Raw genomic sequence first — 24,487 nt, forward strand, 5'->3', positions numbered from 1 at the left:
CCGGGCGCCACCTCCTCTCTTTGTCATGATGTTGCCGGCGCCTTCGTGTAGCGGAGGCCCCAGATCTCACACTGCGGGGCTGGGAATCTGGCACCTGCGCAGTGGTGCCTGTCACCGTGCTCCATTGAAGATAGTGCCGATATCTCACGAGATTTGTGAAGTCTCGAGAGACTTCAGCACTATCTTCAATTGCAAACGGTTGATGAGATCTAGTTATACTACGGACCCTGTAAAGAACACCTGTCACATGTATCTTAACATATAAAAGTAATGAGTGTACTATACCATCTCATAGCTGGGTGGCATGCTAATATTGGGGTTCATAAAAATCCAGCCTCGTCATAGCTTACATATCCTATAGGCCCATGTTCATAGCTACAGATTTATTGGAGATGGACAGTTTTTACTAAATAGCTCTCAGCTGTCAGAAAAGTTATAGCTCTTGCTAAGATGTGGTATTGGAACTTTGAGACATAGTTACATAGTTGGTAACAATTGAGGCAAAAGAAAGTAAAGGAAGTAGCTGTTGCATGATATACTGATATATGTATGACTATGAGTAAATGGATGGCAACCGGTAGTAACAAACAGCCTGTTTAATAACACTAATCTTAACTTCTATGATATAATGCAAACATCCCTGGCTTTTTTTCCCTATCTCTAGTGACAAGTTCTGTGTCCTGATATCCTCTTTAGGCTGCCGTCACACTAGCAGTATTTGGTCAATATTTTCCATCAGTATTTGTAAGCCAAAACCAGGAGTGGAACAATTAGAGGAAAAGTATAATAGAAACACATGCACCACTTCTGCATTTATCACCCGCTCCTGGTTTTGGCTTACAAATACTGATGTAAAATACTGACCAAATACTGCTAGTGTGACGGCAGCCTTATATCCCGATTCAGCACAAAATGGCTGCTGTATTCCATGGTTTTGCTTTTATAAAGGCACCAATAGTTACTTTTGATTGGCTGTGGTCTACCATGCAATGTGATAGTTGCAAGGCATTATGAGGAATCCCATCAAGTCACACACTAAGTCACATGAGCATTTTCATGCAGATGTAACATTTTGCAATGTTTACAATGACAGACATCTTTGTTGGTTCACGAGAAGTAAATATCATATTGTATGAATTTGCCCATCTTCAGCAAATTTCAAAAAATTTAACACAAACTCGATTTGTATTGCATCGATTTGCCCATCTCTCGTGTATACATATAGATTCTTTTGTGTAAAGCAGTTGAGCAATCACTTCTGCCCCTATGTGCCTCCTGTAAGCAGGAGAATCAAAGAACATCTTTTAGGCCATTAACACTGCTGCATCTGTTTACATCTATCTGTCTCAAAGTATTAAAATCTGCATGAGTAAAGACTTTGGACACCTCTGACATGGAAAACATGATTTTTAAATATGTAAGTGGTTAAATTTAATTAATAAAATTGTATTGAGTTTAAGCCTGCAATCTTTATTCTGTATTTCATTGCTAAAACCCCTGATATAGAATATAGTATTCCACCTGATCTAATTTTTCCTGTGGGAGTGTCTCTTTCTGTAATGTAACCTAAATATGAGTTCAGTGAGTATTAATGGCAATATTCTCTTTCATCTTTTTCTACAGGATGTTTACTCTGCACTCCCTGACACTGTAGATTCTTTCCCCTTTCTCCATGCTGTGGAAATCTATATACAACACCCTCCTACTCCCTCTCGTTAAGCCTAACACTGAAAGAAGTGTAAAGGGTAGAGGAGAGAGAGAAGTTGTAACTAGAAGAAGTAACTCTGATGGATTTTACTAGTTTTGCAAAAGCACTCAGCTAGAAAAGGGATTTACAGTCAATCTGCAGCAGCAAAATGGTGGAAAAATTTAAAAGAAATCTATTTAGAATATTGCTTCACCCCTTTCTGACATCTGACGTACTATCTTGCGAAGGTGACCGGGGCCCGTTTGACCATGAATGGGATAGTACGTCATATGCGATCAGCCGTGCTCACGGGGGGAGCACGGCCGATCGCGGCTGGGTGTCAGCTGATTATCACAGCTGACATCCGGCACTATGTGCCATGACCGCAGCATTCCGGTGGCATGGGGAAGCATTGCGCAGGGAGGGGGCTCCCTGCGTGCTTCACTGAGACCCTCAGAACAACGCAATGTGAACGCGTTGTTCCGAGCATCTCCTCCTGTCTCCTCCCTGCAGGCCCCCACATCCAAGATGGCCATGGGGTCCTTCCAAGTCCTGCAGGAAGGCGGCTGATCTGATACAGTGCTGTGCAAAGTGTCAGATCAGCGATCTGACACTATATAGTGATGTCCCACCCTGGGACAATGTAAAAAAGTAAAAAAAAAAAAAAAAAAATTACACTGTGTAAATATATATATTTTTAAAATCCTAAATAAATAAAAAAAAATTTGTTCCAATAAATACATTTCTTTATGTAAATAAAAAAACAATAAAAGTACACACATTTAGTATCGCTGCGTCCGTAACGACCCGACCTATGCAACTGTCCCACTAGTTAACCCCTTCAGTGAACACGATAAAAAAATATTTATCATCATACCGCCGAACAAAAAGTGGAATAACACATAATCAAAAAGACGGATATAAATAAACATTGTACTGCTGAAAACATCATCTTGTCCTGCAAAAAACGAGCCACCATTGTTATGATCCGGTGACCTTGGAGCCGCATGAGAGACTTTCTCAGGAGTAGGTGGTACCTGTACTGACCGCAAACCCTAAACTAACACCGCAACTAGAAGTAGCCGTGGGATGTACCCAACACGTCCTAGACACCTCGACACAGCCGGAGGACTAAATACCCCTATAGATAGAAATTGGAATTCTATCTTGCCTCAGAGCAGAACCCCAAAGGATAGGCAGTCCCCCACAAATATTGACTGTGAGTATAAGTGGAAAAACACACGCAGGCAGAAAAACAGGATTTAGCAAAAGAGGCACTTCTAGCTAAATAGAAAAGGATAGGACAGAATTCTAGTATTAAAATCCTAAAAATATCCACAGCAGATAATACAAATATTCTACATCTAACTAAAGACATAGAAAGTATATCTGCATCTCCTGAGAATCCAGCATGACTGAAAAATCCAAACAAAGTCTAAGCTGGACAAGAAAAAACAATGAATTGCACTGAATTGCAAAGCACACTGCAAGTGTGCACAGAGACAAAAAAACCAGACACTTATCTTAGATGAATTGGCAGCAGGGCATGAGGAGCCAGAGAGAGATGCAATCCCTCCAAGTACAATGGACAACTGGCATGGACTCATGGATCCTGCACACCTAAATACCTAATAGAACTGCAATCAGCAGAAACACCTGCCCGGATTACAACCCCAAGACAACTGCACTACCACCAACAACCACCGGAGGGAGCCCAAGAGCAGAATTCACAACAGTACCCCCCCTTGAAGAGGGGTCACCGAACCCTCACCAGAGCCCCCAGGCCGATCAGGACGAGCCAGATGAAAGGCACGGACCAAATCAGCAGCATGGACATCAGAGGCAAAAACCCAAGAATTATCCTCCTGGCCATAACCCTTCCATTTGACAAGGTACTGAAGCCTCCGCCTCGAAAAGCGAGAATCCAAAATCTTCTCAACCACATACTCCAACTCCCCATCAACCAACACAGGAGCAGGAGGATCAACTGAGGGAACAACAGGCACCACATATTTCCGCAATAAAGATCTATGGAAAACATTATGGATGGCAAAAGAGGCCAGAAGGGCCAAACGAAAAGACACCGGATTGATAATCTCAGAAATCCTATAAGGACCAATAAACCGAGGCTTAAACTTAGGAGAAGAAACATTCATAGGAACATGACGGGAAGACAACCAGACCAAATCCCCAACCCGAAGCTGGGAACCAACACACCGACGACGGTTAGCAAAACGCTGAGCCTCTTCCTGAGACAACACCAAATTGTCCACCACATGAGCCCAAATCTGCTGCAACCTGTCAACCACAGAATCCACACCAGGACAATCAGAAGGTTCAACTTGCCCCGACGAAAAACGAGGATGAAAACCAAAATTACAAAAGAAGGGCGAAACCAAGGTAGCCGAACTAGCCCGATTATTAAGGGCAAACTCGGCCAATGGCAAGAAAGCCACCCAATCATCCTGATCAGCAGACACAAAGCATCTCAAATAAGTCTCCAAAGTCTGATTAGTTCGCTCAGTCTGGCCATTTGTCTGAGGATGAAATGCGGAAGAAAAAGACAAATCAATACCCAGCCTAGCACAAAAGGCCCGCCAAAACCTAGAAACAAACTGGGAACCTCTGTCGGACACAATATTCTCCGGAATACCATGCAAACGAACCACATGCTGAAAAAACAACGGAACCAAATCAGAAGAGGAAGGCAATTTAGACAAAGGCACCAAATGAACCATCTTAGAAAACCGGTCACAAACCACCCAGATAACCGACATCCTCTGGGAAACCGGAAGATCTGAAATAAAATCCATAGAAATATGCGTCCAGGGCCTCTCAGGGACCGGCAAAGGCAAAAGCAACCCACTAGCACGGGAACGCATAAGTCCCACAGGACTGCACAAAAGAACGCACATCACACGACAAAGAAGGCCACCAAAAGGACCTACCAACCAAATCTCTGGTACCAAAAATACCAGGATGACCAGCCAACACAGAACAGTGAATCTCAGAAATCACTCTACTAGTCCATCTATCAGGAACAAACAGTTTCCCCACAGGACAGCGGTCAGGTTTGTCAGCCTGAAATTCCTGCAGAACCCATCGCAAATCAGGGGAAATGGCAGAAAGGACCACCCCTTCCTTCAGAATGCCGACCGGCTCCAATACCTCAGGAGAATCCGGCAAAAAACTCCTAGAGAAGGCATCAGCCTTAACATTCTTAGAACCTGGAAGATACGAGACCACGAAATCAAATCGGGAGAAAAACAGGGACCATCGAGCCTGTCTAGGATTCAGCCGCTTGGCAGATTCGAGGTAAATCAGATTTTTATGATCGGTCAAGACCACAATATGGTGCTTGGCTCCCTCAAGCCAATGTCGCCATTCCTCAAAACGCCCACTTCATAGCCAACAACTCCCGATTGCCGACATCATAATTGCGTTCAGCAGGCGAAAACTTACGGGAAAAGAAGGCACACGGTTTCATCAAGGAACCATCAGAATTCCTCTGAGACAAAACGGCCCCTGCCCCAATCTCAGAAGCGTCAACCTCAACCTGAAATGGAAGAGAAACATCTGGCTGACGCAACACTGGGGCAGAAGTAAATCGGCGTTTAAGCTCCTGAAAGGCAGAGACAGCCACAGGGGAACAATTCGTTACATCAGCGCCTTTCTTCGTCAAATCGGTCAGGGGTTTAACCACACTGGAGAAGTTAGCAATGAAACGGCGATAAAAATTAGCACAGCCCAAAAATTTCTGAAGGCTCTTCACAGATGTGGGTTGAATCCAATCATGAATGGCCTGAACCTTAACCGGATCCATCTCTATAGATGAGGGAGAAAAAATAAAGCCCAAAAAAGAAACCTTCTGCACTCCAAAGAGACACTTAGACCCCTTCACAAACAAAGTATTATCACGAAGGATCTGAAATACCATCCTGACCTGTTTCACATGAGACTCCCAATCATCGGAAAAAATTAAGATTTCATCCAAATATACAATCATGAATTTATCAAGATAATTCCGGAAGATATCATGCATGAAGGACTGAAAAACAGAGGGAGCATTAGAGAGCCCGAATGGCATCACAAGGTATTCAAAATGACCTTCGGGTGTATTAAACGCAGTTTTCCATTCGTCACCCTGCTTAATACGAACAAGATTATATGCCCCCCGAAGGTCAATTTTAGTAAACCAACTAGCCCCCTTAATCCTGGCAAACAAATCGGAAAGCAAAGGTAAAGGGTATTGAAACTTGACCGTGATCTTATTCAAGAGGCGATAATCAATACAGGGTCTCAAGGAGCCATCCTTCTTAGCAACAAAAAAAAATCCCGCTCCCAACGGTGAAGAAGATGGCCGAATATGCCCTTTCTCCAAAGACTCCTTAACATAACTCCGAAAGGCGGTATGTTCCGGCACAGACAGATTGAAAAGTCGGCCCTTAGGAAACTTACAGCCTGGAATCAAGTCAATAGCACAATCACAGTCCCTATGCGGTGGAAGGGAACTGGACTTGGGCTCATCGAATAGATCCTGAAAATCAGACAAAAACTTTGGAACTTGAGAAGAGGAGGAAGAGGAGATTGACATCACAGGAACGTCATTATGAACCCCCTGACAACCCCAACTAGTCACGGACATAGACTTCCAATCCAACACAGGATTATGTATCTGCAACCATGGAAAAGCCAGCAGAATAGCCTCATGCAAATTATGCAATACCAGAAAACGACAATCTTCCTGATGGGCTGGCGCCATACACATGGTCACCTGTGTCCAAAACTGGGGTTTATTTTTAGCCAAAGGTGTAGCATCAATGCCCCTTAAAGGAATAGGGTTCTGCAAAGACTGCAAGGGGAAACCACAATGCCTGGCAAATTCAAAGTCCATTAAGTTCAAAGCGGCGCCTGAATCCACAAACGCCATGACAGAAAATGACGACAATGAGCAGATCAAGGTCACAGATAACAGAAATTTAGGTTGTACAGTTCCGATGGTAACTGAACTAGCGATTCTCTTGGTACGCTTTGGGCAGACTGAAATGACATGAGAAGCATCGCCACAATAAAAACACAACCTATTCTGACGTCTGAATCCTTGTTGTTCCATTCTAGACAGAATCCTATCACACTGCATAGGCTCAGGCATCTGCTCTGAGGACAACACCACAGCGCGCACAGTTCTGCGCTCCCACAAGCGCCGATCAATCTGAATGGCCAGAGACATAGAATCACTCAGACCAACAGGCGTGGGAAACCCCACCATCACATCTTTAACAGATTCAGAAAGACCCTTTCTGAAAATTGCCGCCAAAGCATCCCCATTCCATTTAGTCAGCACAGACCATTTTCTAAATTTCTGACAATACAATTCTGCCTCTTTTTGACCCTGAGACAGGGCCAACAAGGTCTTCTCCGCTTGATCCACAGAATTTGGTTCATCATATAATAATCCTAGAGCCTGAAAAAAGGCATCTACATTAAGCAAGGCCGTATTCCCAGATTCCAGGGAAAATGCCCAATCCTGAGGGTCGCCACTCAGCAGGGAGATGACAATTTTAACCTGCTGAATGGGATCACCAGAGGAACGAGGCTTCAGAGCAAAAAACAGTTTACAATTCTTTTTAAAAATCAAAAATTTGGACCTGTCCCCAAAAAACAAATCAGGAGTAGGAATCCTAGGTTCTAAAAGCGGAGTCTGAACAATATAATCCGAAATACCCTGTACCTTAGCAGCAAGCTGGTCTATACGAGAAACTAATCCCTGAACATCCATGCTAGCACAAGACTCCTCAGTCACCCAGAGGAAAAGAGGGAAGAAAAGACAAAGCAGGCTACAGAAAAAAAAATAGCTCTTTCTTCCCTTCTTCTGAGATGCATTTAACTCATTGTGGGCCAGTTGTACTGTTATGATCCGGTGACCTTGGAGCCGCATGAGAGACTTTCTCAGGAGTAGGTGGTACCTGTACTGACCGCAAACCCTAAACTAACACCGCAACTAGAAGTAGCCGTGGGATGTACCCAACACGTCCTAGACACCTCGACACAGCCGGAGGACTAAATACCCCTATAGATAGAAATGGGAATTCTATCTTGCCTCAGAGCAGAACCCCAAAGGATAGGTAGTCCCCCACAAATATTGACTGTGAGTATAAGAGGAAAAACACACAGAGGCAGAAAAACAGGATTTAGCAAAAGAGGCACTTCTAGCTAAATAGAAAAGGATAGGACAGAATTCTAAGCGGTCAGTATTAAAATCCTAAAAATATCCACAGCAGATAATACAAATAATCTACATCTAACTAAAGACATAGAAAGTATATCTGCATCTCCTGAGAATCCAGCATGACTGAAAAATCCAAACAAAGTCTAAGCTGGACAAGAAAAAACAATGAATTGCACTGAATTGCAAAGCACACTGCAAGTGTGCACAGAGACAAAAAAACAGACACTTATCTTAGATGAATTGGCAGCAGGGCATGAGGAGCCAGAGAGAGATGCAATCCCTCCAAGTACAATGGACAACTGGCATGGACTCATGGATCCTGCACACCTAAATACCTAATAGATCTGCAATCAGCAGAAACACCTGCCCGGATTACAACCCCAAGACAACTGCACTACCACCAACAACCACCGGAGGGAGCCCAAAAGCAGAATTCACAACACATCATACAGCATCATCAGCAAAAAAAGTTATAGCCCTCAAAATAAAGCAATGCAAAAATAATTATTTTTATATAAAATAGTTTTTATTGTATAAAAGCACCAAAACATAAAAAAAGATGTAACATAAATGAGGTATCACTGTAATTGTACTGACTCGAAGAATAAAACTGCTTTATCAATTTTACCAAACGCGGAACGGTATAAACTCCCCCCCAAAAAGATTCATGAATTGCTGATTTTTGTTCATTCTGCCTAACAAAAACTGGAATAAAAAGCAATCAAAAAATGTCATGTACCCGAAAATGGTATCATTAAAAACATCAACTCGTCCCGCAAAAAACAAGACCTAACATGACTCTGAGGATCAAAATATGGAAAAATTATAGCTCTCAAAATGTGGTGATGCAAAAACTATTTTTTGCAAAAAAAAATGTCTTTTAGTGTGTGACAGCTGACAAATATAAAAACCCGCTATAAAAACCCGCTATAAATAGTAAATCATACCCCCCTTTATCACCGCCTTAGTTAGGGAAAAATAATAAAATAAAAAAATGTATTTATTTCCATTTTCCCGTTAGAGTTAGGGTTAGGGTTGGAGCTAAAGTTAGGGTTAAGGTTGGGGCTAAAGTTAGGGTTAGGGCTAAAGTTAGGGTTAGGGTTGGGGCTAAAGTTAGGGTTATGGTTGGGGCTAAAATTAGGGTTCGGGCTAGAGTTGGGGTTAGGGTTTGAATTTTGTTTACGGTTGAATTAAGGGTGTGGTTAGGTTTATGGTTGGGATTAGGGTTAGGGGTGTGTTGGGGTTAGGGGTGTGGTTAGGGTTGGGATTAGGGTTAGGGGTGTGTTTAGGTTAGGGTTGGAGTTAGAATTGGGGGGTTTCCACTGTTTAGGCACGTCAGGGGCTCTGCAAATGCAATGTGACGCCTGCAGACCATTCCATCAAAGTCTGCATTCCAAACGGCGCTCCTTCCCTTCCGAACTCTGCCATGCACCCAAACGGTGGTTCCCCCCACATATGGGGTATCAGCGTAGTCAGAAAAAATTGCACAACAACTTTTGGGGTCCAATTTCTTCTGCTAACCTTGGAAAAATTAAAAATTGGGGGCAAAAAGGTCATTTTTGTGAAAAAATGTGATTTTTTATTTTTATGGCTGTACATTATAAACTTCTATGAAGCACTTGGGGGTTCAAAGTGCTCACCATACATCTAGATAATCTGCTTAGGGGGTCTACTTTACAAAATGGTGTCATTTGTGAGGAGTTTCCACTGTTTAGGCACATCAGGGGCTCTCCAAACGTGACATGGCGTTCTATCTCAATTCCAGCCAATTTTGCATTGAAAAGTCAAATGGCGCTCCTTCTCTTCTGAGCTCTGACATACGCCCAAACAATGGTTTACCCCCACATATCAGGTATCGGCGTACTCAGGATAAATTGTACAACAACTTTTTGTGTCCAATTTCTCTTATTACCCTTGGTAAAATAAAACAAATTGGATCTGAAGTAATTTTTTTGTGAAAAAAGTTAAATGTTCATTTTTTTTTTAAACATTCCAAAAATTCTTGTGAAGCACCTGAAGGGTTAATAAACTTCTTAAATGTGGTTTTGAGCACCTTGAGGGATGCAGTTTTTAGAATGTGTTTTAGTATTTTCTATCATATAGACCCCTCAAAGTGACTTCAAATGTGATGTGGTCCCTAAAAAAAAATGGTGTTGTAAAAATGAGAAATCGCTGGTCAACTTTGAACCCTTATAACTCCCTAACAAAAAACATTTTGGTTCCAAAATTGTGCTGATGTAAAGTAGACATGTGTTCAATGTTACTTATTAAGTATTTTGTGTAACATATCTCTGTGATTTAAGGGCATGAAAACTCAAATTTGGAAAATTGCAAAATTTTCAAAATGTTCGCCAAATTTCTGCTCTTTCACAAATAAACGCATGTAATATCAAAGAAATTTTACCACTACCATGAAGTACAATATGTCACGAGAAAACTTTGTCAGAATCACTGGGATACATTGAAGCGTCCCAGAGTTATAACCTCATAAAGGTACAGGGGTCAGAATTGTAAAATTTGGCCCCGTCATTAATGTGCAAACCACCCTTGGGGGTAAAAGGGTTAAATTTGAATTTATGATGTGAATAAACAATAAATAAAAATCTGTGGAAGGTGTGAATAGCCTTAAAGGCTAGGTTAACATCAGTGTAGGAGGCTCTAAAGAAGATTTATTTATATCCCGCCCCACCAACACTGCGCAGCATTAAAATGATTAACACAATTATGGGACCCCAGTGGACCTCTTCATAGTCAATAGTGGCTATTATGTGCAGTTGACGTTAAATTATTCTTATCTGTTTTTAAAGCAACAAAAACAATTTGAAAAAATGCATAGACTGGTACAAAAGGGAAGAGGACTATACTCTTGTGGTCTTAGAATTTACAGGGCAATGGTGAAGGAGACAGTAGATTTAGAGGCTGCAGTAGCTCTGGTGGTGGTGAGGTGGTAACAGGGTTATTGCAGGTTACAAAATGAAGGAGATACATTTTCAGGTCACATCGGAAGGTTCAAAATGTGGGAGACAATCGGACATGATGAGATACTGAACTCTAAAGAAGGGATGCACAGGAAAAACGATTGTATGAGCAACATATGAGACCAGAGGAGAGAAGAAAGTCTCGAGAGGAGCGGAGATTGTGTGTGTGGAAGTATAGGGAGATTTGTTTGAAGTTGTATGGGAGAGACAGATATGGACATCATTTTAATTACCGTATTTTCCGGCGTATAAGACGACTTTTTAACCCCTAAAAATTGTCCCAAAAGTCGGGGGTCGTCTTATACGCCGGGTATGGGTGCACAGAGTGATCCTGGATGGTTCCCAGGGTCTGAAGGAGAGGAGACTCTCCTTCAGGCCTTGGGATTCATATTCATGTAAAAAATAAAGAATAAAAATAAAAAATATGGATATATTCACCCCTCCGACGGACCCTGGCTCTCAGCGATGCAAGCGTCTGCCTCCGTTCCTAAGAATGCAGTGAGTGAAGGACCTTTAATGACGTCTCGGTCACATGAGCGGTCACGTGAGCGGTAGGTTGACCGCGACGTCATCGCAGGTCCTTCACTCACTGCATTCTTAGGAAAGGAGGCAGACGCTTGCACCGCTGAGAGACAGGGTCCATCGTAGGGGTGAGTATATACATATTTTTTATTTTTATTCTTTATTTTTTACATGAATATGGATCCCAGGGCTTGAAGGAGAGTCTCCTCTCCTCCAGACCCTGGGAACCACACGCCATATAAGATGACTGGGCGTATAAGATGACCCCCGTCTTATACGGCGGGTATATCCCAAATTCCATATTTTATATGGATAAGTTGGGGGTCGTCTTATACGCCCAGTCATCTTATACACCAGAAAATACGGTAATTGTTATTAGTGAGTGACAGATCGAGCATCTCATCAGGTTTTCTTTTTTGATCTATCATAGGGGGAAAAAAGCAGAAAATAGGGGGGGCCTAATGGAGATTTACCTTATTTATAGATGCTGGTGCTACGTACTGTATGTTGCTTCGTATTAATGCAATTAGGGCTATACAAAAATTAAATCAGGAAATATAATCATATGTTTGAACTGGAAATTCAAGTGTAAAGAAATCAAAACATTTTCAAATATTTTGTGAGTAATGTTGTCAAATGTTAACACCTTTTCTGCTATGATTAGAAACCAAAGAGGCTATGTACATAATATAATAGAACATGATAATTAACCACAGAAAACAAGTAGCCTGACTGGTTTGCAAACATCTTTAGAGGTCATCCTGACAAAATATTCATGTGCAAAACCGGATGTGCTAATTACATAATTCTGTTTATTAGAGTTTCCTTAGAAACACAAAGACTTAATCACATAAGATGACAATCTGACCATTTTGTACAATGTACAAATACTTGGATATTATACAATGGATATACAATTATATTAATTAATGAGAGTCTTTGGCATCTAGAAGATTGTGCAGTATTCTCATTGAACAATACAGACTCATTGTCAGGGAATATCCGCACTAGGAAAAGTGTTTCTATCCCTTTCCCGTCTAAATCAGAAAGTGAAAAACACCCTTATCCTACCCAAATTAGAGGTATGAATGGTGAACTATTACAATATCTGCTAAAATTCTGGAGGAGATGTTCTTGGCTTGGTTTGTAGTGTTTTAACGATCACAGTTTTGGCTGTCCTAAATATATTTTTAGGGCCCATTCTAAAAAGAATTAACCACTACTAACCTGTACAATTCATGTTATAATCATTTCATTATTTCACATTCCCAATCATCAATATAGCTTAAAGCGAACCTGTCAGAAGGATTTTGCTAAGTAAACAACAGGCATTGTCAGGTTGGCATTGTTGAACTGAGTAAAATGATACTTGGGGTGAAGAAATATGTCTTGTGGTTTTTGTGTAATCAGTGTTAGAAGTTTACAGTTAATGAGATTCTTGTGCTTCAGGGCGGGACTGTAGGCAGAGTCTTATCTTCCTGCTCATAGCCATAAAATCCAAGGAAAGACTTGCCCACATGCCCGCCCCGAAGCACAAACATGTTACTCATCATAGAGACAGACTGTTCGTGCTTTGGGGAGGGCCTGTGGGCAGCTCTTTCCTTGGTTTCTCTGGCTTAGAACATGAAGATAAGACTCTGCCTATGGTCCCACCCCAGAGCACAAGCATATCATTAGCTGAAAACTTCTAACACTGATTACACAAAAACCACAATACGGATTTCTTCACCCCAGGTATCATTTTAATCAGTATAACAGCACCAACCTGACAGTGTTTGTAGTGTACTTAGCAAAATCCTCCCACCAGGTTCGCCTTAAAATATAATTTAGGAGATGACCTCAAAATGATGGAAAGCAAGAGAGCAAGTAATTCTCTACTCTCAGAGCTTAAAGGGGTTGTCCAGTGAAAATAAGTAATAACTTGCTGAATGTTGGGTGGCCCACTGCTGGGATTTGCAACATTCAGTGCATTTTTATCTCAGATGGGAAACTTTAATTCCCATTAGAAAATGGGTCAGCAGTTTGGATACCCAACCGCCACTCCATTCATCCTACAGTGCTGATAGGGAATGAATGGTGTGGCAGTCAAGAATGCAATATGTCCTGTTATGCTTATTTGGTAGCAGATGGGCCTCTATGGATCAACAAATTACCACCTATTCCTGGACATGTTATAACTTGTTTTTAAGATACAACCCCTTTAATATTGATTTTACCTATGATACACCTCATGGACAGACCACTTAATGTAATATAACCTGGTATCACCACAAATCCCTTTGTAAGGTAGTGGACCAGTTCCATTTGGACTACTAGTTTTAACCCCTTTACCCCTGAAGGTGGTTTGCACGTTAATGATCAAGCCAATTTTTACAATTCAGACTGTCACTTTATGAGGTAATAACTCTGGAACACTTCAATGGATCGTGGTGATTCTGAGAATGTTTTCTCATGACATATTGTACTTCATGATAGCAGTAAAATTTCTACAGTATGACTTGCATTTATTTGTGAAAAAAAAGAAATTTGGCAAAAGTTAAAAAAATTCTCAATTTTCCAAATTTGAATTTGTATGCCCTTAAATCACAGAGATGTGCCACACAAAATAGTTAGTAAGTAACATTTCCCACATGCCTACTATACTTGAGTACAATATTGGAACTAACATTTTTTTAAAGAAGTTATAAGGGTTAAAAGTTGAAAAATTATTTTTCATTTTTCCACCCAAATTTACAAAACTATTTTTTTAGGGACCACATTACATTTGAAGTCACTTTGAGTGGTCTATATGATAGAAGATGCTTAAAAGTGACACCTTTCTAAAAAACTACACCCCTCAAGGTGTTCAAAAATAAATTCAATAAATTTATTAACCCTTCAAGTGTTTCACAGGCATTTTTGGAATGTAGAAAAAAAATTAACATTTAACTTTTGTTCACAAAAACTTCACTTCAGATAAAAAAAACATTTTGACAAGGGTGGCAGGAAGAAAATGGACCTCATAATTTGTTGTGTATTTTCTCCTGAGCATGCTGATACCCCATATGAGGGAGAAAAGCACTGATTGGGTACATGGCAGTGCTTGTAAAGGAATGCAGAATGGAATCATTAGCTGATGTCATGTCCCATCTGGAGAGACCCTGATGTGCCTAAACAGTGGAAACCCTCAACAAATTACTTAATTTTGAAAATTGGTCCACTCAAGGAATGTATTTAGATGTGTGGTGAGCACCTTTAACCCCCAGGTGCTTCACAGAAGTCTAAAAAGTTGAACAGAGATAATAATAAAATCCCATTTTCGCCACAAAAATGTTATTTTGGTCCCAAAGTTTGCATTTTCATTATTGTAAAAAAAGAAATTGCACCATACAATTTGTCATGCAATTTCTCCTACTCCGATACCCCATATGACGGATAAAACTACTGTTTGGGCGCACGGCAGGGCTCAAAAGGGAAGAAGTGTCATTTGACTTTTGAATGTAAAATTTCCTGGAATCATTAGCAGACGTCATGTCCCATTTAGAGAGCCCCACAAGTAACTTCATTTTGGAAACTAGACCCCCTCAAGGAATGCATTTAGATGTGTGGTGAGAACCTTGAATCCCCAGATGCTTCACAGAAGTTTATAACATTGAGCTGTGAAAATAATAAAATCACATTTTCCTCTCAAAAATATTATTTTAGTCCAAAATTTAGAATTTTCATAACAGGAGGAATTGCACCATACAATTTGTTGTGCAATTTCTCCTGAGTATGCCGATACTCCATATATGGGGAATACTACTTTTGAGGCACAGTGAAAAGCTCAGAATGGAAGAGGCGCCATATTTGAGTTCAGATTTTTCTGGAATGGTTTGAGTTTTCCATGTCACTTTGGCAGAGCCCCTGAGGTGTCAAGCAGAAACCCCCTATATGTGAACTCATTTTACAAACTACACTCCCCAATGAATTCATCTAGTGGTGCAGTGATCATATTGACACCACACGTGCCTCACAGAATTTTATACCATTGAGCAGTGAAGAAAGAATACATTTTACCACTAAAATGTTGTTTTAGCCCCGTGTTTTTAAATTTCTAAGGGCTAACAGGAATTTTTTTTACAAGAAAATGAGGTCCATTTATTCCTGAGTGTGTCAATACCCTACATGTAATCAGGAAATATTTTTCAGGCACAGTGCAAAGCTCAGAAGGCAAGAAACACCAGGTTTTACAGATTTTTTTAAAATGGTTTGCAGGTGCCGTGACCCACAAGGAAAGCCCATGAGGTGCCAGAACAGCAAAACCCACCCTATGTGACCCCAATTTACAAACTACACCTCTCAATGAATTCATCTAGGGGTGCAGTGATCATATTGACACCCCAGGTGTGTCACAGAATTTTATTCCATTGGGCAGTGAAGAAAAAATAACTACATTTTTACCACCAAAATTTGGTTTTAGCCCCAGATTTAACATTTTCCCACAAGAAGGAAAATGGCACCATAATTTGTCCCACAATATCTACTGAATGTGACAATGCCCCATATGTGGCTGTACAGTACTACTTAGCAATATGGAGAGACTCGGGAGCAATTCACTGCTATTTGCCTCCTGAGCTCAGATTTTCCTAGAACAGTTTGAACACCTTATATACAGAGCCCCTAATTGCTAGAAGAGCAGAATCCGCCCCTCCAATAACCCCCATTATGGAAATTATACCCATTTGGGAGTTTATCTACAGGTGTAGTGATTATTTTGACACCATGGGTATTTTCCAGAAACAAGAAGCAATGAATGATGCCAAGTGAAAATTGCAAACTGCTGTTGTAGTGACCAGTAAGCTGTAGTGACCAGTATGTTATGCCAAGCTTGTTCTTCTGTAAGTTAGGCGGCCTCTCATCACTGCAGAAATGCCCAACATGTGGATAATATATGTGGTTTAGGTACACTGTGGGGTTCAGAAGGGAGGGGGCATTTGGATTTGGGAGCACAGAATTTGCTGAATTTCTTTTGGAGACTTATGGAGCCATTTCGCTTTTCCAGTGCCTTTTTACAGCCAGCAACGTGGAATCCCTCTATGTTTCCATTAACAGATGACAGCTTGCTTTATTGTGGATTGAGTTGAAGCTTTTATTGGGAACATTTTACATGATGTTAAAGATCACAGTTATCCAGCGCTCTACTGTGAGCACTTACTTTGGGGTTTCCTTCTAAATCTCTGAGTGACATGATTCAGATGAGATTTAGATGAAACCCCCTCAGGGTCCATTCACTATGATGAGGCAGCAGAGTTACTCTGGACTCTATCTGGCCTCTGTTCAACAGTGTCCTTCTTTTCAGAAGTGCACAAAACTGTGGCTGACAGCACTTTTATACAATCCTAAAAAGATGGACACTATTGGATCACATGTCAGACAACATCCACAGTGCCTCCATCTGCCTCAGTATAGGGAATCTTCTGCCAGAGGTTCTGTCTGAATCACGTATTTGAGAGATATACATGGAACTCCCTGTACAAGCGCTCAGTGCAGTGTGCAGGATAAATGTGTGCCAAACCTTATTGCGATCTTTGGGAGGTAGAATGAAAAAATCAACAGAAGGTGAAGAATTAGTTTTATTTATTTTTTACACCATTCCATGTTTGGTATAAGTGATTATGCAGCTTTATTCTTCAGGTTGGTGCGATTGCAGCAATGCCAAATTTATATTGGGTTTTTATGTTTGGCTGCTGTGACACACTAAAAGACGCTTTTTATCACAAAAAAAGTTTTTGAATAACCATATTTTGAGAGCCATAATTTATCAATATTTTGGCCCATAAAGTCATGTGAGGGCTTTTTTTTTTAGGGACAAGTTGACATTTTTATTGGAGGAATTTTTTGGGGGGAGCGTTTTCTCACCTCGTGTATGGTAAAATTGATAAGGTTGTTTTATTTATTGGGTCATTATGATTACAGCGATACCTCATTTATATAGTTTTTTTATGTTTTGGTGCTTTTACACAATAAAAACTATTTTATAGAAAAAAATATTTTTGCATCACTTTATTCTGAGAGCTGTAACTTTTTTTATTTTTCTGCTGATTGAGCTGTATGGCGGACTGTTTTTTTGTGATACTATGTTTATTTAAACCAGTTTTTTTTTGCTTTTTATTTCACGTTTTGTTTGGTGGTATAATGATAAAGTTTTGATTTCTGTCTTGTTTTTTATTTTTTTATGATGTTCACTAAAGGGGTTAACTAGTTGGACAATTTTATAGGTCGGGTCGTTGCGGACAAGGCAATACCAAATATTTGTACTTTTATTGTTTATGTTTTTTCATACAAATATTTATTTATAGATAACAATATTTTTGAATTTTTTTATCATTATTTTTATATATATTTTTACTATTATTTAAATTACTATTATTTAAACAATTGTTTTTACTTTTTTTTAAACTTTTTTTACTTTGTCCCACTATGGGACTATCATTTATTGCAGGCTGATCACTTGTATGGTAAGGGGATGCAGCAGTATCCCCACACTATGCAAACAGTCAGCTCTGCACTGACAGGGAAAGTTGCTGATCATGCACTGCCTATGATCAAGCAACTTTCATAGCTCTGGTGACCCGGATGTCGTCATGCCATGGGGGTCTCTGATCCAAAGGCAGAGGGGCTGACATCCCTCTGCCGGCTCCTGGAATGCTACGATCGCGTTCCATCGCAGCATTCAGGGGGTTAAAGTGCTGAGAGCGGTGTGTGACCGCCCCTGGCACTTAGTGCCAGGTGTTCACTGTCAGAATCAGCTGACACCCAGTGGCGATTGCCCACACACCACCCATGTGCGCGGGCAATCGCGATTACGTAATAATCTGTCCCTGGTCATATAGGCCCAGGGCACATCAACGGATTATTGCGTCTAATGTCAGAAATGGGTTAATTATTTTTACTTCTTCCTGCCAATAAAATCTTTAAAGGCTGAAGGGAAAACTGGTAACAATTAATAAATGTAAAACTCAAATACATTGAGGTAAGAAAATTATACATTTAGTTAGACCTTTATATCACGTCTATCAGATCTTCAAAAAATTTAATGAAAATATACCTTGTAAGTCCAATGACACAACAGCGGTATCGTCCTCCAGTCCTTCAATGACTTCACATTTATATCTGCCATAGTCTTCCAGTGTTATGTCAGTAATGACAAGTGAAGCATCATTTTCACTTGCTCCTTGTAGGTAAACCCTTCCCTGGTAGCTGCCATATATCCTCTTGTGATGTCCCATTGAAACGAAGACATCCACCTCCTTGAGGTAATCTGAAGTGAGTTTGGTCCACTTGATACGGATTTTGTGAGAGGGTGATCCAGCAGTGGCGGAGTCATGTAAAAACTTGCATGGCAATGTTGCGTTACCACCTCGATGGGAAATTACTTTCGTTTGCTCTACCTCCACAAAAAGATGAGGACCATTCTCTGAAAGAAAGTCAAAGAAGTTTAGTCAGACAATTATTCCTCCAAAAAGTGATATTCACTCATTTTGTGTCCATGTGATTTTTTAATTCTGAGAACAGAATTTTGCTGAAATTTGCATGATGTTACATCACAGGAATATTCCCATGTTATGTAAGATATTACTAGGATATGCAATCATTTTCTGATCCATTGGGTTGCAAAATCTGGGAGATCCACTGATCCTGACAATAAAGAGTCTGTCACTGATTCAGTACTCTGACCAATGATGAAAAGGGGAAAGAGTGCTGCAGTTCTCAGACTTGGGTCTCAGAGATCAGATCTCCACCAATAAAAAGTGATAGCATACTGTATCCTACTGAATATCCCTTTAACCATCTCCCAACGTGGTCAATTTCTGTTTTTGCATTTTTATTTTTTCATTTTTTTTCTCAGAGCCATAACTTTGGAATTTTTCGGTCCACATAGATGTATGAGAGCTTGTTTGTTTTGGGACAAGTGGTAGTTTTGAATGATGCCATTCATTTTACCACATAATGTACTGGAAAATTGGAAAAATGTCCAAGTGCAGTGAAATTGTGTAAAAAAATTGGCCTCACGGTATGATTCTCCTCATCAGTACGGTGCCGGCGATCACAAACATGTCCATTTTTTAAAATTATTTTAGTGGTGAAAAAAAAAGCAAAAAAAAAAATTATTGGATTATTTTACCATTTTCCAAAACCAATAATCCTTTAATTTTTAAGTTGATGGAGCTGTGTGGTGGCTTATTTTTTGCGGGACAAGACAACTTTTTAATTATACCATTTTGGGATAGATATGACATTTTGATTGATTGTTACAGCATTTTTTGTAGTATTACAGAGACCAAAAAAATCTAATTTTGACGTTCTTGAATTATTTCCATTTATGGCGTTTACTGATCGGGTTAATTATTTTAATATTTTGATAGATCAGACTTTCCTGAATGCAGCAATATTCCTTTATGTGTATTTAAAAGAAAAAAAATGTATCATCTTTATTTTTAATAAATCAGGGTCTCTTTTGAAGCCCGGCCACAGGCAACTGTCATCGGCAATCAAAGATCGCGTCATGGGCACGCCGATGGGCGCATTCAGTGACAGTGCATTTAATCTCTTATTCCCATATGACATACTATCCCGTAGAGGTGCCCTGGGACTTAATTCCCAGTGACGGGATAGTACGTCATATGCGATCGGCCGCGCTCATGGGGGCAGCGCGGCCAATCGCGGCGGGTGTCAGCTGACTATCGCAGCTGACATCCAGCACTATGTGCCAGGAGCGGTCACGGACTGCCCCCGGCACATTAACCCCCGGCACACTGCGATCAAACATGATCGCAGTGTACCGGCGGTACAGGGAAGCATCGCGCAGGGAGAGGGCTCCCTGCGTGCTTCCCTGAGACGATCGGTACAAGGCGATGTACTCTCCTTGTATGAGCATCTCCTCCCTGCAGTCCCCGGATCCAAAATGGCCGCAGGGCTGCATCCGGGTCTTGCAGGGAGTACTTCCGGGTCCACAGCAGGTGCTGGTAAGCCTGCACGGCTGTATGTCAGATCGCTGATCTGACAGAGTGCTGTGCAAACTGTCAGATCAGCGATCTGTGATGTCCCCCCCCTGGGACAAAGTAGAAACAAAAAAAAAAAATGTCCACATGTGTAAAAAAAAAAAAATTATAATTCCTAAATAAGGAAAAAAAAAATATTCCCATAAATACATTTCTTTATAAAAAAAACAAAACAATAAAAGTACACATATTTAGTATCGCCGCGTCCGTAACGACCCATCCTATAAAACTGTCCCACTAGTTAACCCCTTCAGTGAACACCGTAAGAAAAAAAAAAAGAGCCAAAAAACAACGCTTTATTATCATACCGCCGAACAAAAAGTGGAATAACACGCAATCAAAAAGACGGATATAAATAACCATGGTACCGCTGAAAACGTCATCTTGTCCCACAAAAAACAAGCCACCAAACAGCATCATATGCAAAAAAATAAAAAAGTTATAGTCCTCAGAATAAAGCGATGCCAAAATAATTATTTTTTCTATAAAATAGCTTTTATCGTATAAAAGCGCCAAAGCATAAGAAAAATGATATAAATGAGATATTGCTGTAATCGTACTGACCCGAAGAATAAAACTGCTTTATCAATTTTACCAAACGTGGAACGGTATAAACGCCTCCCCCAAAAGTAATTCATGAATAGCTGGTTTTTGGTCATTCTGCCTCACAAAAATCGGAATAAAAAGTGGTCAAAAACAGTCACGTGTCCAAAAATGATACCAATAAAAACGTCAACTCGTCCCGCAAAAAACAAGACCTCACATGACTCTGTGGACCAAAATATGGAAAAATTATTGGTCTCAAAATGTGGAGACGCAAAAACTTTTGTGCTATAAAAAGTGTCTTTTAGTGTGTGACAGCTGCCAATCATAAAAATCCGATATTAAAAATGCTATAAAAGTAAATCAAACCCACCTTCATCACCCCCTTAGTTAGGGAAAAATAATAACATTTAAAAAATGTATTTATTTCCATTTTCCCATTAGGGCTAGGGTTAGGGTTAGGGTTAAGGTTAGGACTAGGGTTAGGGCTAGGGTTAGGGTTAGGGCTAGGGTTAGGGCTAGGGTTAGGGCTAGGGTTAGGGTTAGGGCTAGGGTTAGGGCTAGGGTTGGGGCTAAAGTTAGGGTTAGGGTTGGGGCTAAAGTTAGGGTTAGGGTTTGGATTACATTTACGGTTGGGATTAGGGTTGGGATTAGAGTTAGGGGTGTGTCAGGGTTAGGGGTGTGCTTAGGGTTACCATTGGGATTAGGGTTAGGGGTGTGTTTGGATTACGGTTTCAGGTAGAATTGGGGAGTTTCCACTGTTCAGGCACATCAGGGGCTCTCCAAACACGACATGGCGTCCGATCTCAATTCCAGCCAATTCTGCGTTGAAAAAGTAAAACAGTGCTCCCTCCCTTCTGAGCTCTCCCGTGCGCACAGACAGGGGTTTACCCCAACATATGGGGCATCAGCGTACTCAGGACAAATTGGACAACAACTTTTGGGGTCGAAGTTCTCTTGTTATCCTTGGGAAAATAAAAAATTGAGGGCTAAAAATCATTTTTGTGGGAAAAAAAAGGATTTTTTATTTTCATGGCTCTGCGTTGTAAACTGTAGTGAAACACTTGGGGGTTCAAAGTTCTCACAACACATCTAGATAAGTTCCTTGGGAGGTCTAGTTTCCAATATGGTGTCACTTTTGGGGGGGTTTAATGTTTGGGCACATCAGGGGCTCTCCAAACGCGACATGGCGTCCCATCTCAATTCCAGTCAATTTTGCATCAAAAAGTCAAATGGCGCTCCTTCCCTTCCGAGCTCTGCCATGCGCCCAAACAATGGTTTACACCCACATATGGCATATTAGCATACTCAGGACAAATTGCACAACAATTCTTGGGGTCCAATTTTTTCTCTTACCCTTGGGAAAATAAAAAATTGGGGGCAAAAAATCATTTTTGTGAAAAAATATGATTTTTTATTTTTACTGCTCTGCATTATAAACTTCTGTGAAGCACTTGTTGGGTCAAAGTGCTCACCACACATCTAGATAAGTTCCTTAAGGGGTCTACTTTCCAAAATGGTGTCACTTGTGGGGGGTTTCAATGTTTAGGCACATCAGGGGCTCTCCAAACGCAACATGGCATCCCATCTCAATTCCAGTCAATTTTGCATTGAAAAGTCAAATGGTGCTCCTTCCCTTCCGAGCTCTGCTATGCTCCCAAACAATGGTTTACCCCCACATATGGGGTATCGTCGTACTCAGGACAAACTGCACAACAACTTTTATTGTCTAATTTCTTCTCTTACCCTTGGGAAAATAAAAAAATTGGGGGCGAAAAGATCATTTTTGTGAAAAAATATGATTTTTTATTTTTACGGCTCTGCATTATAAACTTCTGTGAAGCACTTGGTGGGTCAAGGTGCACACCACATATCTAGATAAGTTCCTTAGGGAGTCTACTTTCCAAAATGGTGTCACTTGTGGGGGGTTTCAATGTTTAGGCACATCAGGGGCTCTCCAAACGCAAAATGGTGTGCCATCTCAATTCCATTCAATTTTGCATTGAAAAGTAAAATGGCGCTCCTTTCCTTCTGAGCTCGGCCATGCACCCAAACAGTGGTTTACCCCCACATATGGGGTATCAGCGTACTCAGGACAAATTGTACAACAACTTTTGGGGTCCATTTTCTCATGTTACCCTTGGTAAAATAAAACAAATTGGAGCTGAAATAAATTTTGTGTGAAAAAGTTAAATTTTTATTTAAACATTCCAAAAATTCCTGTGAAACACCTGAAGGGTTAATAAACTTCTTGAATGTGGTTTTGAGCACCTTGAGGGGTGCAGTTTTTAGAATGGTGTCACTCTTGGGTATTTTATATCATATAGACCCCTCAAATGACTTCAAATGAGATGTGGTCCCTAAAAAAATGGTGTTGTAAAAATGAGAAATTGCTGGTCAACTTTTAACCCTTATAACTCCCTAACAAAAAAAATGTTGGTTCCAAAATTGTGCTGATGTAAAGTAGACATGTGGGAAATGTTACTTATTAAGTATTTTGCGTGACATATCTCTGTGATTTAAGGGCATAAAAATTCAAAGTTGGAAAATTGTGAAATTTTCAAAATTTTCACCAAATTTCCATTTTTTTTCACAAATAAATGAAAGTTATATCGAAGAAATTTGACCACTATCATGAAGTACAATATGTCACGAGAAAACAATCGCCAAGATCCGTTGAAGCGTTCCAGAGTTATAACCTCATAAAGAGACAGTGGTCAGAATTGTAAAAATTGGCCCGGTCATTAACGTGCAAACCACCCTCGGGGCTTAAGGGTTTAACAGGTTAATAATTGAGGGTGGCACTTTGCGCTACCTGCAATTGTTAGAGGCATGTCTTTGCTGTAACACACAGCCATGACTTGCCGGGTATGAGTCGAGCTCACCCAGTGAGCCTGCTGTATAAACCCGCTACCAACTTGTACACTTGTGCCGTAAGTGTTGGTAAGGGGTAAAGGAATAATGTAATAAATGAAAAAAAAAATTTCTGCAAAAATATTTTAGTAACAATACATAATATTACAATGTATATATTTTATTATGTGTTGTCAGTATCTTAGAAGAGAATACTCAAGCTGTAACAAAGTGTCTATAGTGAAGGAAATGCTTCCAAACGTGCACAGAACTATTCAATACTACTTGCATCATGGCTCCCATGGATGAGCAATGACTACAGTAGTATGGAAAGCTGATGGCTGCAGTCACATGCTGTGTGATCTATTGCACATCTATTAGTTCTTCATATGCTGAGCTGTGTATAATCCCGAACTCACACCACTAATTGGCGTCTTCCTATGTACACTGTGCATAGGCAGAAAGCTGCCATTCAATGGTGGAGGCAGGGTTATGCAGAGCTCAAGAACATGAAGGACAATGCGGCAGCAGGTTTACTAATTATCTAATGGTAGTCTCAGGTTAAAAAAAATAGCAATTTTATCAAATCTTAAATAAGCAGCCCAGTAAGCGACACATCGCTGGAATGAGGGTCTCTATTTCTACTGTGTGC

At 40.5% G+C, this 24,487-nt stretch overlaps 1 protein-coding gene across 2 annotated transcripts in view; it reads right to left on the reverse strand.

The window, feature by feature from the left end:
* HAPLN1 (hyaluronan and proteoglycan link protein 1) overlaps positions 1-24,487 on the reverse strand; it is a 256,807-nt gene that overhangs the window by 68,404 nt on the left and 163,916 nt on the right. For both annotated transcript variants that reach the window (XM_077288661.1, XM_077288672.1), the window contains exon 3: positions 18,486-18,854. In XM_077288661.1, coding sequence (XP_077144776.1) covers positions 18,486-18,854 — 369 coding nt within the window. The remainder of the gene's footprint in view (positions 1-18,485; positions 18,855-24,487) is intronic.

Source organism: Ranitomeya variabilis, chromosome 1, assembly GCF_051348905.1.
Source record: "Ranitomeya variabilis isolate aRanVar5 chromosome 1, aRanVar5.hap1, whole genome shotgun sequence".
NCBI classification, from domain to species: Eukaryota; Metazoa; Chordata; class Amphibia; order Anura; family Dendrobatidae; genus Ranitomeya; species Ranitomeya variabilis.